Source organism: Trichoplax adhaerens, genomic scaffold, assembly GCF_000150275.1.
Source record: "Trichoplax adhaerens TRIADscaffold_2 genomic scaffold, whole genome shotgun sequence".
NCBI lineage: Eukaryota > Metazoa > Placozoa > Uniplacotomia > Trichoplacea > Trichoplacidae > Trichoplax > Trichoplax adhaerens.
This window is the reverse complement of record NW_002060944.1, coordinates 9,330,704-9,347,108: the sequence shown is the minus strand read 5'-3', so window position 1 is coordinate 9,347,108 and position 16,405 is coordinate 9,330,704. Positions and strand designations below refer to the sequence as shown.

The 16,405-nt window shown below is 33.2% G+C and overlaps 2 protein-coding genes across 2 annotated transcripts; one reads left to right on the top strand and one right to left on the bottom strand.

The window, feature by feature from the left end:
- Window positions 1-6,249: 6,249 nt before the first annotated feature.
- Window positions 6,250-7,230, top strand: TRIADDRAFT_53956 (uncharacterized protein; the record flags this gene model as incomplete). The annotated part of the gene is made up of 1 exon (XM_002110166.1): window positions 6,250-7,230. One exon carries the CDS (start codon window positions 6,250-6,252, stop codon window positions 7,228-7,230), a length of 981 nt encoding a protein of 326 aa, XP_002110202.1.
- A 7,009-nt stretch (window positions 7,231-14,239) lies between these two features.
- TRIADDRAFT_21297 (uncharacterized protein) lies at window positions 14,240-14,573 on the bottom strand (the record flags this gene model as incomplete). The annotated part of the gene is made up of 2 exons (XM_002109648.1): window positions 14,240-14,293; window positions 14,382-14,573. The coding sequence occupies 2 exons, from the start codon at window positions 14,571-14,573 to the stop codon at window positions 14,240-14,242; spliced, it is 246 nt and encodes an 81-aa protein (XP_002109684.1).
- Window positions 14,574-16,405: the final 1,832 nt, after the last annotated feature.

The following is a 16,405-nucleotide window of genomic DNA, read 5'->3' as shown; positions in this document are numbered from 1 at the left end:
TATTTTTATGACACCGATGAAAGAAATGCATATTCGTATAATCATTAGAGCTAGATATTGTGTGGTATATTATTTCAGGTTGTGTATTCTTAATATGTAGCTTAACGCTTAATTCTTGTACTTGGTAATATCTTGCAATATATGTATGTTTGTATTTTATAAAATCTGGACTATAATACAATACTAATAAGGCCTAATTTCCATGCTAGCTATTGTCACAAATCTAAATTTGTAATCTAAGAAAAATTTAACTATAATAGAATCTAAACGCTTCGAGCCGATACAATAGTTTCAGCTAATTGTAGTAGTAATTGCGGTACGGTAGCATTAAGAAGTAGAATAGTCTACTATATTTATAAGGTAATTTCATGATTGCTGATGATGAAAAGGAACACTTATACCTTTCGTTCATATGTGTATAAGGCCACAGTAACCAGCTATACCGGGTGATATTTTTATATAATATCTTAATATATTATCGTGGAGACGAAGTCGATTATCTGGCTTATCTTAGCCACTTTCGACTGCTATTATGAGGGAAGAAAACTGAATGCTTCTCTTGTCAAGCGTTCTATTAATAAACGGTTACTTTTAAGGTTATGCCCGGTGTTTGCCTGATCTTGTGTCGCGTTAGAGATTTACTCATTTTAATAACCCAGATTTGAGTTAGATGATTGCGAACCTAAGGGGTTGTAAAACCCAAGTACTACAGCCAACTATGAGGTTCGTCTTGCCTGATATCTACTTATAGTACGATTCTACATACTGACGATCCTCTATCGTCATATGGAATAATGATACCTCTAGTCTCTTATTAGACAAAACTGAATCCAAACTTATTAAAAAATTAATCGATTTATAGTAAATCGACATTAAGATTAATTATCAGTTGATAGATAATATTATAAAAGTATACAGCAATCTATTAAAAATATGTAAAACATTATAGATAAATTAATATGAATACATTCCTAGATAAGTTATCTCATGCCAATTATGTTACGACAGCAATGCAAAAGTTACTCCATAACAATATTAGTTAATGTTAATAAGGCGATCTTCTGATTTACAATATGATTAACTGTTTTATAAGCATATGCATTGCAATGTCAGAAAGGGATAAATACTTCGTATTTTAATAAAGCAACTCTTGCAAAATGCCAGTAAATTTTCCATTAAAATGAGCGAGTACATATCGTACATAAAGCAATACATTAAAAGAAAAATTAATAGCTAGAGCCTCTTACTATGCATCATATGCTTCCTTATACCATGCTGTTACACTGTTATATACTGAGAACATGCATGGGCCTTCCAGTACCTAGATCTGAAGACCTAATTATGGTATTTGCTGATTGCTTGAGGTACTCCGACTAAAGTTCTAGACACGCTTACAATTTTACTTCTTTATTCAGTTGTTGTAATCAGTTCTACGTTACTAACATGCGCATTCTTATAGACGTATACTATGCATTAAATACGGTTTCAATGCTGCACCAAACCGATATCTACATAACTCGTACATCAATGAATTGGGTGATTAGCTTTAAACTACACCGACGGTAACAACCGTAATTTCAGTGATGTAGTATAATAAATACAAAATCATAACAATTGCTCATCGATAAATATCAGTAAAGTAAACTACTTTCCAACAATGATAACATTCCTTGATATCGAAGCAAAGTTCGAGCAATTCCTTGTATTTCAGGTACGCAATTTCTATTAAAACAATAGCAATCCTAATACTATAATTTTAATATCGTTTATTTCTTAGTACACACAGTATCGGAGTTAGGATATAGGCTATATAAGATATAAAATTTATTATAGTATCTCCTTCAAGGTACTAAGAAATCTCGAATTACTTGAAAATTTAGTTAAGTTAGTGATTGCATATCGACAATTTATTGCTAAGTAGTGATCGAGTGAAAATTGTGGATAACGCTCCGACAACCATTATTATAGACAACTTTACGCGCTTTAACCTTCATCCATGGTGTTACGGAGCTAGTAGCTCCGTGTTTACGATTAATAATTGTTTACAATCGTGTATGACCATGCTGACTAGCACCTAGTAGTAGAAAATAGCTGTCATGTAATTGAAGTAAGTATTATTAGTGTGGAATTGCTATACGCAGTATTAAAGCAGTTAGCAATCAAAAATTGTTGGTCGCTTAATATTATTATTGCTACTGATTATTAATCGTGTATTATTATGGTCTAACAAATAGGACATAAATATTGTTCTCTGTTGTTGTGTGTGATAATTAGACTTGCTAACTGGAGTAACTAATATTATTGGCGACAAGTATAGTGACTGTAAATAAGAAAGGGTATTTAAGTTCTCCTGAGACTAGTGTAAAGGAGAAGGCCTTAGTGTAGCTAGAAGTTAATAAAGTTATTAACCTAGATCTATCGTTTGACTCAGTCTCTTTACTATTGGAATAAGTTAGTTTTCCTTATAGAGGATTGCCTGAAGTTAGTCGGTGATCGGATAGAGTAGATAGAATAGACTAGGCCCGATCACGAAAGCTGTTTTGTGACACATGGTTTTTATTATTTTACGCCACTACTTGGTTAATCGATGATGACAGTCCGAAATCTATTTTGCTATCATTGTCATCGCAAGTACATCTTTCGAAGATTGCAGTTTTTAAATCAAAAAAATTATTTCAGTTATCGATCGCTAGGATTAGGATCGTAACAAATGTATAAATACTTGCTTACAATAAACTGAACATGTTCTAGTTAATATTGAATTGAGAGATGCGAACAGTTATCGAATAATCGATTGGGGAGAAAATGATATCTTGCCATTATGACTGATCGGACTATTTAAATTAGCACTACCATTTTAAAGGAAACTTTATTTTACTTGGCCCTCATACGCATGTTGCAATATATATAATGTATGTTGTAACCTCTGAATTGAATTTTGTCTATATATATACACCTGTAACATCATGGAGATTCAGCAATCATATGATCAATAGTGGCTATCACAATACAGGCTATACCTATAATCAGCGAATGAATGAATTCAATGCTAATTGGTCGAGTTATCGTATATCTAAGAGTCGCGTGGAAAAGTATAAGATTCAGTCGGAATAACTCTCTAGAGATTGGTTTATAGTTTCGATTCTATTAAAGTCGATAATTGTGACTATCTACGTTTTCAGTACGTGAACTTTGACGTGCTGACTCAAGATAGTCATGGTTGTGTCACAACTCAGTAGTTGGAACAAGAAAAACACAAGCTAACTTAAGACACTAAGTCAAGTTTTTTAGCTAAAGTCATTAACAATAGTTATCTTTATTTTAAGAGAAACTCTGGTTCTATAGAAAATGTTCAAGCGTAAACATATTATTGCTATCTCTATCTTTTAATTTAATATTCATCACCCTAGTAAATATGTAAACAGATTTCCTACGTCATCTCACTTTTTATAAGACTCTTGTATAGAACAGCATTCGGCGACTAATACCTTAAACATGTAACCATAAAATTTTAATATCAAAATACTCTTATAATAGTTTTACTAAATTTAGTATAAGTAAGGTATCGGTATATCAGCAAATACATAGAATCATCTACAAACATAGACATGTTCCACATTAGAGATTAGCTCAATTTTAATAACTCAAGTTTTAAGTTAGTCGATTGCAAACCTAAGAGGTTGTAAAACCCAAGCACTACATCAACCTACAATTATTCTAGTATCTAGGTAAATTATAGTACTAGAATTCTTATACTAGGATTTTGTGTCAAAGTATTATTAATTTTAAGTTAATAAGTTATATTTTATTATTATTATAAGCTTTAATACAAGACAACTAACGTAAAATTGCTTAATAAACTGCATTTAAGTATGCTTTATACTTTACATAATTACATACTATATAATCTATATATTAAAATAATTTTTTTGTGCGCGTGTGTGTATACTTTTCAGTATATACTACTTCATTCACTTAATTTCTTAACTTACAAAGATCGATTTGTAAACTTTCATTTTCTTACAGAGGATGCGCATTGGTCTTCGATTAGCTGATTATATTAATGTGAAGGGATCTGGATGCGAAAACTGTAAAGTATACTTTATTCAACATTTAGGCTACTTTTTTGCCACCCTATGATACCACACACGTGAATGTTGCGAAATTACCTTCCGTAGTGTTTATCAGCAAGAATTTAAAATAATTAATCAATTTATTGGTTATTGCGATGTAAATGAACATAATTCTCAATTTCGATGCCAGAATAATCAAAATTCGATAACCAAGCTATGGTTTGGTGATAAGCATCCAATCCTATAAGGTTAACCTGCAATAGTTAAAGCAATTTCTACTGGCAGAATAATAAGATCACCGTTGTTAATTTTAGATGTGGATGCCCTACTGCGCTAGTATGCTAGTAGTTTTATGAAATGTTCCAATCAACTTTAACTTCAGCATCATCCTATTTTATCGAACTTTCTTCAAATGACAACTACGTATTCTGATTCTATGTTAATTAAATATCGGCTTAGATATATCTATTTCAGTAGCCAATGATTTTATAACGAAAGAAATGGACGTGAGTTGTAACGAATGTTAGTACAGCCAATAATATCATAGAAAATGGATTTTGGGATCATGTAAGTAGATTAATAGTTTGGAATTGATTTCATTGCTAAGATATAATGATTCACAATTATATACCAAATTATTTAATCATTCTATTGAGCTAGAGAAAATTTTTTCGCCAATTGACCTATCTAATAAAATAATCTAATAATGTATAGATTTAAAGATCTCATCATCATTTTCTCCATCACCGACACCTATAAAGCGCTTGACTAAACAGTTTGGCCAAACCAATTCATTTGCAAATAAAGGTAAGTATCTGAATACTGCGTTAGCTTCAGACTGATAAAAATCTCATCAAGGTTAGCCACCACCATCAATTAATGTTCATGAAAAAGTATATAACCGCAACATACAGTAACATACGTGCACAATATTTTCAATTTTGCCAGCTACAAAAAAATTTGGAGGACACTTTGAAATACGAATAATTAATTATATAATTAAGCATCATTATAATGTTGATTATTATTGATTACCTCTCTACTTTTTCAAATACATGATACGAGGCTATATTAGCAGATATTACAAAGTAATAATATACATCGCACAGCAATCCCTCAATTCCAAATCGAACGTCGAAATCTATAACGTAAAAAATTAAAGTCACTACTAGAAATTATCGTATATATATATATATATGTTATATATGTTATTGTTTATGTTATATACTACTATCCGAGCTCATCTATGCCTTCTCTCAGGTTTATCCTTCTCAATATCTATAGCTTATAGTACAATTCTAAATGCTGACAATTTCCTATCTTCAGGAGATGTAGTGAAGTTCATTCTAAACACCCAGTGTAGGCAACTTATAGAGAGTAGATCGGAAAATTGCAAACGTCCTCTAAGATATATATAGTAAGCATGCATAAAGAACAAGGTACGGGTATGAATGGATATGTTGACCATTGCCAGAATGCGATAGACTATGTACTTTATATACGCTATCGCCAATTGTCGTTACTAAATCATTAAGAATTAAAAACAGCCTAAAGATCATGCGGTTGCAAGACCCTCTCTAATGATACAAATAAACACGCATGTATATAATCATTAAATACGCGTATATTAGTGTATAGTTATAGCTGCCATATTAGAACAATGATCTAATATTACTCTAATTAATCAAACTACCGCCTAAATGGTAGAATAAATGTATTTGTTGTTGTCATAGTTTGCTTATTACTGCTATTGTAGACACAACAGATAGAGAAGACCTATCTCACAACTGAGCTACTTTAGTTTTCACTTCCGCGTTCCTAAGTATCCCTTATCGTAGATAATATACAAGTTACCCCCACTCTATTCACTAAGAATTATGTCATGTATTCATACCTGTACTAATGAACGATGTTTAATAAAGTGTATTAGAACCAGTTTATATGAAAAGCAGCCGCGTAGTGTATCAAGCTCTAGAAGTTGCAAAAGTTTTTGCTGTATGAGTAGGAAGAGTAGAAAAGTACCGATTATTTTCCAATAAAACAGAAAGATTAATACTACATTTTTATAGCAGAAACGATAAGTAAATACTGCAGTGGGTTTGCAGAAAAGAATCTTCTAGTTATCACTGTAGCTAAAGCGATATTCTAAACCCGAGCGATAAAGTTAGCTAGGGAGATGGCCGCAAAGTCAAAAAACCGCAAATGTAGCGGAAATCATAAAAAGAGACTATTTGTCGGAGAAAATACTTTTCGCGGTATTTGGTCATTGCTCAAGAAGCATAAAGGTAACCATCCAAATTTAGGGGAATCTATTACTGCCTCAGAAATTAATCCTCTAAATGAACGCAATGAAATGTCATGTGGTTATTGTGATAAAAAAAATGGCCAGCATTATAAACGTGAATTTTGTAGCAAGTTTTGCCGTCGCATCGAAGGATTAAAAAGTCGTGGAGTAACAGTAATTTTGGGCCTAGACGCAGAGAAAATCCATGAGCATTCGCAAACAAAAAATGAAAAATTTGATCGTATCCACTGGAATTGCCCTCATGATGGATCAGGTTATCGAGAACAAACTTTGCCTCTGATACTCAAGCGATTCTTTGAATCATCATCTAAAGTACAGGATAAAGGAGGCAGAATTCATATTACTCTAGCGCAAACGGAGGAAAAATGGGCATTTTACCAAGGGTATATTTATAATATTACTGCTGCAGCAGAATCTAATAGTTATAGCTTATGTGCTAAAAGATCTTTTGGGCCTGAAAGGTATCCTGGTTATTGCCATCGAAAAACAAAAAGTAGAGAAAATGCACTGGCCGCGAATAGGTTAAGAGAGTTTGTTTTTGTTAAGGTTGATAATCAGACGGATTGCTGTGACCAGGATACCGAAACTGATATCTTTTATGGAGAAAAAAGGAAATACTATACCAGAAATACAGATAATGAATCTTCAAGCTACTCAAAGTCTGCCACGTCTTCAATAACTTCAAGCAACGATGATAGTAGTTCTAGCAATCATACATATGTATCTTTAAGCAATTCTAATAACGATACTGATACAGATATATTTGGTTTCTTAGCAATTTCAAGTGACGGCACTGATACCGATGTTAGTACTGAATTTTTAACCGAGATGATGCACAATCTAGCCAATTAGTTCTCAGAATAAACTAACGCGATGAGATTACTGTAGTGTATTTAGAATATACTGTAACTATATTCTACTCTTCAATATAGACATGTTGTATTGCTCTTATATTTAGACATATCTACAGTCAGCTTACTTCACATTCACATATAGACTACTGTATTTAGTTATTACAGTACTCGTTGTTTGCTACAATCATCAGATATGTTGTAACCTGTTATGGTATATGTTGTATCTAATCCTATAATCATGTTCTCTGCCTGTATTCTAATGCTATAGCAATAAATACCGCCGTTTTCTACCTTAGATTTCTTAAGTTGCATTATTAGTTACAGTTAGTATTCATACTTTACTCACGGCAGCTACCACGCTGATCTACCGTAATTATCACATTGTACCTAACTACTATCTACAATAAAGTATCCTCCTTTCTTAAGCTCTTTATGCAATTCTCTGCATGGCAACTAAAACTACATCTGACTCTTCGGACCCTCCATCACAATTACGAAACAGTTAGTCGAATTTTTCAGATTTTTTAGAGGGCTCCGATAATAGTAGTTCGGATTAATTTGGTGGATTTTAAAGTAATCCAAATCTGGCTTGGCAACAGTTCACGCCTAGATAGCATGTAAGAAAATAAAGACTTTCACTGCAATAATTCAGAACTGTAATGTTATAATAAACCATCAATAAGCAAACAAGAACCTAAGTTACATTATCATGAGCTTATAAACTCCTATGCGCGATTTTTAATTATAAATATGTTTTTCAATTCATTAATTCACGATAACCAAGTCATCTGCAATCTTGAATAAATTATCACTAGAAGTAGTCTCGTTCTGATTGATAATTAATCCATAGATCTTACCATCTGAATCTTGTTGTAGTGCTTTATATATAATGACTCTTCCAATAATGTCCAACATAATAATGTATATAGCACATTAACCCTAACTAAAATGATTAAGATGGCGGAAATGATCTTTATTGTTCAAGTTTTTGTATTTTAGTTCAATCTTGCTTTTTAAGATCAACTATAAGCTTTTTATATTGTTTAATAGATAAAATTGATAAGAGATATAAAAATTTGATGTATTTCATGATTTTTTGATTAGTTTTATGGCCATTTTTTAAGGAAGTCATAAAGTATTTTTGTCGGGACTTTGCGTAATTAATTACTAAATCAAGCAGATTATTAAAGATAATTTTAGGCATGTTAGGTCAATATGTGTTAAGTTTTACTCTAGAGGCGATCAAGAGCTCTAAAAATCCTATAAATGGCGGCATAGTTAGAAATTAAGGGGAAAAAATCATTTTTTTGAGATTGAATTAGGAGTTTAAAGGCCAGCATTCGTCACCGGTGGAATGCAAGTGAAATTCAAGTTGTCTTTGTAAGGTTTTTGACTGTTTCGGTCTTTTGTTTTCTTATTTTTTCGTTTGCAAACGGTAGCGATTTACAATTTGTAGAGTTGTTCGTTGATATACCGCATTCTTCAAAGATGTTAAATAAATAAATTTATGTTTGATTGTTTCTCAACATGCTTGGCGTTTAAGCCATATTAAGTAGAGCAGAGTGTGCAAATCGGACTTACAGTACATGAAATATACGTAAATTAATCTAATAGCATTTTATAAAATTATCAGATTTGTGCACCGTACTTTGCTACGAGTAGTAATTGCAGATAGTAGATAATGATTTTTCAAGTTATTAAAGTCCTAATATTGCTTTAGATGATCAGACTGAAATTAATCTGTAATTAAATATTCAAATCCTAGTATGTTATTGCTACGTAAACATCCGTTATCAATACTTAGATATCGATGAACCAGCCCAGATTATACCTCCTCCAAACTAAATTCGGAAATGTGCTGAGCTAGTCTAGTTTATATACGGGTATAGTCTTTTCTAATCTAGGTTATATATTACTAGTACCTATATAAACTATCGTGGATTAACTACTATCTATACATTGCCAGCAAATTTATTTTATAAAACCTATACTACGGGTGCTACTTAAAAGTAACTCTGTAACAGTCCTTTTTGGCTCTATTTACGTTATCTAATCCTAACAGTGATGCAATTAATAATATTTAGGTAATATATTATTATAAAGTAAATATCAGTTATCAGACGCTGCACTTAGATATCGATGAACCTCTTTAGACTGCATCCACTCCAAAGTATAATCGGAAATATTCTGGGCTAGTCTAATTTTATGCCCTGTATAGACTAGGTTAGTCCAAATTATACGCGTATTACAAATACGTACGAATATACCTCGTATACCGTGTACTATGACTGCTACGCAAAAGTTACTCCGCAACAGTCCTGTCCTGTCTTATTTAAATTTTCTAATCCTAATAGCTATACAATCTATAATATTGAGGCCATTAGGCTTATCATATTGTCACAAAACTTATGTTGCGAACTACTACACTAAACTAATAGATTACTTATGCCTTGCTTCACTACACCTTGAGATCTACTGTATGGTAGTCCTTTACTACTTTCGGTCACACAGGGATAAGACTGTTCTAAAAGATTAGTATAGTTGTTATTAGTAGAGTAGCCGAGTACCTTCTCGTACACGATCTTATAATGAACTCAGGAACTGAGCATTCGCTCGTCCTTAAATACCCTTCCACTAAATTTGTGGTGCACACATATTAACTTGACAATATAAGATTTACATGATTTGTATAGGAGGACAGCGATTTCTAAGGGGCGGCGATACACACCCTATTTTCTTCAAAAGAGTAATTATTGTTTGTGGGAGTTTGGTAGTTTCTTTCACTTGCGCTATACAATAATATATAGTTTAAAAGTAAATGTCTTCGTTACTGTGTCGAAAAAATTAAAATAGAAAGACTTTCGTGGCAGGAAAAGCCAGTGCCAATAGTGATTACTAGCCTTTCTATTCGTCTGAATAGGGTACTACTAATCTTATCACTTATTAATTAATTGATCTATTTTAGTACTTATATTGACAAATTTCCAGGTTCCAAGATAGCGATGAAAGCATTCTGATATTAAACACATATAGCGTTGGTGGAGCATCCTGTCAGTATAACTAGGAGCATTATACACATCGGCTCCATTATAAGTCTAATTTTATATAATGCTTATAATGTAGCTGCATATTATACGATAGAAAGTCTTTACGGTAGCTGATATTTGTTGAAACCATTCTGACTACTAAATCATACTAATGAGATCCTAAATTATTTTCAATCGGTCTGAAGCTGATTCTGTCTGATTCTAATTCAGTTTGCGATATATATATACATTCATTTCAACAATTGCAGCTATCTAAAGCTTTTCTCGCCATTTACTTACCCTAAATTGAAATCAAACTTATCATCCTCATCCTGTACAAATCCATACATGAAGATAAACTAGATTGTTTATGTAATTAGGTTTAAATCTTTGCATTTATTTATAAAACCGAGCTGCATTATTTCGATTAACATTAGCATTCTTTGATGATGTAATATTGTATTAATCGACTTAAGAGAACAAGAACATAATTACCTAGCATGGTAACACTGTAAATAAATAAATTTAATTGGCATAAAGCTATTAAACAATGATCGATATTAGCTATCTGTAGGATGGTTATACATTAAATTTATGTGCATGAACTTAAAGCGCAATTAGCATCATCAACGAAACGTGATCGATTTCAAAATAAATACAGGCAGAACACCAACAGTTGATAGCGTACAGCACGGCTCTTATTTATGCTTTTGTGCGTATATTTAAAAAGCATAACGTTGATTTTGTGACTACTACAACTGCTAGCTTTTCTTCTATCGACGTAATATTAGTAATTTTCTATCGTTTCTAGTTCGTTTTCAGTGCAATATATTCTTTTTAAATAATCTATTTTATTATCAAGGACATGAAACTTTGGACGCTAATCTTATTGCTATCTTTGTCGCTGCAGAAGTTCATGAAATATACGTATATCATAAGATCATTTCTACTTTAATGTCAGAGACCTATTCAGAAGATAAAGTTGACTAACCTGAATACCACTACAGTAAATGTAGCCTAGCTCAAATATCTTTCAGGATTATATATCAAACTTAATCAACATATATTATCAGTAATAATCTTGCAAATTGCGATAGTTTTAATCAATTTTGATGTTGTATACAATAAAAGAGCATATACTATAAAATATTATTAGCAGTAAATCATAGTCTTATTTATAATACTTCTGTATGAAAATCTGTCGTACAGAAATAAATAAATTTTAATTCATTTCCAGTGACTTGATGCATGTTATGCACAGATATTTAAGCCATCCATTGTTGTTGGTCTATCTTCGGTATAGATAAATATGAAGTCAACTTAATTTTGCAGTGACAATTATATTATACGGTACTCAATGATTTACGATGTGTCGGCTATGTTAAAATGGGAAGTATTTGGTCTTTGACAACGTGATCGCCCGTATCATGTCTACCGCAACTTTATGTCGGAGGAAGAATATGTGTACATTAACTGTACACCCTTGTTGTTTCATGGTAGGACAGGAATAAGATGATGAAGCCATATGAAATACTAGGCTATAACTACTATAATCCAATTGATGAGTTTAATCCTAACTGGTCTAGTTATCGCATGTCGAAGAGTCGGATGGAAGAAATACGAGATTTAACAGGAATAACTCCCTGAAGGCTTACAAGTAATTTCGATTCAGTACCACTTGATTGTCGAGATTATGTACGAGGTCAATTTGCAAACTTTGATTTCCCTACTGGAGATTTTAACGTTGTCAGTTGGTCGACTACGCTAACATACCGGGATCAGGCAGTGTAGACTGCAGATTTTATTATCAGCAATTTTTCTATTACATCCTTACGTAGCGTGGTTACGAAACTAAAACTTGTGGAATAACGTTTATAGATGGCAATTATGCCGAATTAACTAAAATAAGGCATCTATTCAGCTATTTCATCTCAAGTAGTGCCAATCTTGACTTCCGATGTAATCAGAATGACGAAACGTCAACTAATTTATGGTTTGAAGCCATATATTCTATCTAGCAAAGCTATTAATTAAGAATACTCGTGATCAACGGCATGATACTCGTACCCTATTAGCCGAATAGTTTAGTTCCTATTCCAATACATAATGTTATAAATACCATTATCATTTTCTTTGCTTTTCTGAAACAATTATTTATAAGTACAGCAAGTAAATAATGTTTATCTTGCAGGCTGAAACTTTAATTAAAATTTAATCTAGATATAACTATACAGATATACGTGTTGCAATATTTATATTTTCCATCTCTAAATAATTCAAACAACGATATTTATAATTAAAGTTGCAGTCAAAAATATTTTCATTGCCATCACCGAGATGATAGTCATCGACATAAGCAATATCTTAATATCTATATACACACTCAGTAACTCTTTTTTTCGCTCTCCTAATAAAACGTTTTCCAATGTTTTCATTTAGAATGATGGTATCTGTACTATATAGAATTAAAATATTAAAGGGCGAGTTTAAATCAGTCGATTAAATTTCAGTACGCCTGTAAATTTTGGTATACTCTTGAAATGTTACTCTCAATAGATATAGTAACTAGTATATTAAGCTGAGACTGAATTTTATGCCTCGAATCCTATTTAACCAACATTTATAATATTGTGATAAAGTGTCTAATCTACTGTAAGTTTAATAAAAAATGAAACCTCTGTATCTTAGGAAAATAATTTACTTAATTCACTTTATTATATGGGATTACGTCTTGTACCAATCAACCTTGTTAATTATTCTAACTTACTTTGCATTCATTGGTGTTACAGCACCTTAACCAGATATTTCTAAGCAGAGCTACAATATTTACGAGTACTGTAACTAGTTAGCCTTATTTAGCTCATTGACCTTAATTAGAATCATATCACTCTACAATCTCTCAATCTATGGTTTTCTACTCACAATTTTCACAATCTATTAAGCTATATTTGAGGCTACGCTACAAATACAAATAGAGTAATCTGAGCATTTGGTAGGTTGAGAAATGCAGTCAGGTTAAAATTTGGTGGCAGAATAATATTGTATTGGAAACCACTACCTCTGTTAATCTCAATTTTTTCTTAATCTTCAGTAGTTAATAATATCCTGACGAGATTTCCTGACCATAAACATCCTGTATGATTGCTAATTTGATTAGTATGAATTTACTCTCCTTTCCCAAATGTTGCATTGTCTATTCTCTGTCGTCTGTAAAATTGATTTCTATACGTATATTTGATACTTGGTTATAAGCAAATATTATATGTGACTGCTGATTTCGTTGTTTCATAACGATGCCTTCTAATTATATCATGCTTGTAAGCTATCAAACTGACAATTTCATGAGGGTTCTAAACTTATGATTCTGAACAAAAACTATTGTTTTGTCATTTCAAGCAAGTACTGTAGTACAGGCTTGTTTACCAACACATGAATTAGTACGTTATGACTCATATGATGGAATGGCCTTTCTTGTACAGCGTTTTTCATGGACAATTTTAGCAGCTTGATAAAACTGTATACCGTTAAGGACGTAGCCACCAAGAAGCAGCATTATCTATAAACGTGCCGATCAGAAGCAGTAATACTCACTCAACAAATAAAACGTGATTTTCCGAGAGTAATCGTACAGTACAATCGGCAATAAGTTGTAGTCAGGAAAATGTCGGGTAATTATATTATTTCTTGCAGCTACTCTTTGGAATCAAGTCTGCTTATGTATTCTACTTTTACATCATACTATAAACTTTTCAAATATTACAAGTTTGCTAATGCATAGAATAAACATTTATTATTCTATACCATAAGCATGTAATACAGAATACAGTAATAAGATGTCATGATAGAACGAAAAAAATCGTCACTTTGACAAGATAGGCTAAGTTTTAACCGTGAGCTACTGCATAGCAAGGATAACAGGCGTTATCACATATAATATCCTTCATACTAATCCAACAGCAAACATTACTTTAAACAATTTACTTAAATTCTTCCAGCAAAAGTTCCATTTTCTACTTGTTCATCCCATTGCTCAACCTATAGCGGCAAGTGTATCAAGACAAGAAAAGTTAATTATCACCCATTACGCGCATATTGACTAACAAGGATCAATTTTTTCATTTACCCAATGATTGGGACACATTATTCTGTAGATCCTTTTGAAATACTGACAAGCTTCGAAATCTTCTCCTTTCGCCTTAATACATCTTTGATAGTCAACATAATTTTGCCAGCAGTTCTTGGTTTGATTAGTGTTGGGAAATCGGTTGTCAAAAGGTGCCGTCTTTAAAACAATCTTTTCTTTCTCTTCCGACATTATCTACTGAGCCAAGGCGTAAAAATTTAGTACATAAGTCATGAAACAAGCTAGAAATGTAAACACAGGTTAGACTACCCCAAGGACGCTAATATTAATATGATGCTGCACTTGCGAGAAGTAAACACTTCCTTCCACTACTGTCACTAGCACAATGTAGCAGCACTTTGGAAAACTACACAATTTTAATCATGACGGTTGAAATAGAAGAAAAGAATGGAGATGCTATTCATTCAAGTTGGAGCCATGTCCATTCCTCTACCTGATGGCATAGCTGGTGAAAGAAATTGCTTCTATCAAGCGTATATTTCCATACAAAAATGGAGATAGGCAAGTCAAAGCTATGTCAATTTATCGTTTTGCGTTTGCTAGCGAAACTGTAGTACCAAGCGTCCACTCAATGCAACCATTTAGTTTTCAAATGATCTATAAAGTATCAACAGGCAGTATTGTCTATCAATGAAGTAAGTTAACCCAGTTTTGATAGGCCTCCTGGACATTTCAAATGGTTTAATATTACAAATTGCTGACATTGAAGGGTTAGCAAAACAAGATTATCCACTGTATGTAACAATGCTTCCAATATAATACTTTAGTATCAGTAGCAAAGTGGTCGTTTACTGGATGGCGATTTTAATTCTATCATTTGCCTTTGATAACTTATTTCGTATCCGTAACGATGGACTGAATGAAAAGCCAGAAGAAAAGCTTGTAAGACCGTTTCAAGTGTGCTAATATTCTGTAGCATTGCAATGAACAACGATGGATTGATTCTTCCTATCATTATTGTCGGTTTGAAAAAGATGCGAAGATGGCTGCCTCCTTGCAACGGAGAGAGAGCCATCGACTCATGCAAACATGCTTGTGGTTGTCTACTATTTACATTTTAAGAAATGCTATTCTAACTCAGTCAAGATCGATCGGTTTGATCGATGATTAGACTAGTTCAATACAGTTCTACTTACACAAATTGGGCTGGATTGGCTTAGCGAGTAAAAATCAAAATGGAGGACCGCTGCAATGCTAAAATGAAGTGGCAGATGCTAAACACTGGACTGCAGTGTGCGCAGTACCACTGGCAGCCGAGTTCCTGTACGTGAGTACTGTAGCCCTGCGTGCAATGTACTGTAACCCTGCGTGCAATGTACAGTAGCTAGAAGTACGATATAAAATCTCTGACGATCCGACAGGGGTTTTCACCTTTTTTACGGTCGTACATCGGCTGCATGACTGTGCTCGTGTAGCTGTACTGTTGGTACTGTAGAGTGTAGAGCTACAAGGTTTTCTACTGTACAGTGTACAGTACAACAGTAGAACGTGAGGAGCTTTTTGCTACAGTACTGTGTAGTGTAGTCGAGTACGGTCCGGTTCGGTCCGGTTCGGTACAGTAATTTACAGTAAGTAGTGCAGTGCTACAGTGCTGTGTAGTATCTGTCGACTACCGTAGAGCGCAGTTCGGTACAGTACAGTACGGTAATTCAAGTCTACGTGACGTTCATGCGCGACCATGGCGACGCTAAATTCGATAGACGTCTTCTCGAACACGAAGTTCGAGCCTGTATTAACTCAAGTCAAGTAGAGTATGCGTACAGACAGACAGTCGTACACCATACCCATTTGCCATGACCAATGTTGGCCACGCCGCATGCGTATACCAGTTGCAAGCTGCACTAGGATTTGTATGAGAATGGTTCAAGATTCGTATACTGAATTGACTGTAATACAGATGCTCCAGATTCGTTTGGTTGGTTACTACTGTAGTGGGTGACCAGTTGAGAAAATACAGGAATTGTACAAGAGCGATTTTGGAGTCGTACCGGTACGTTACCGTT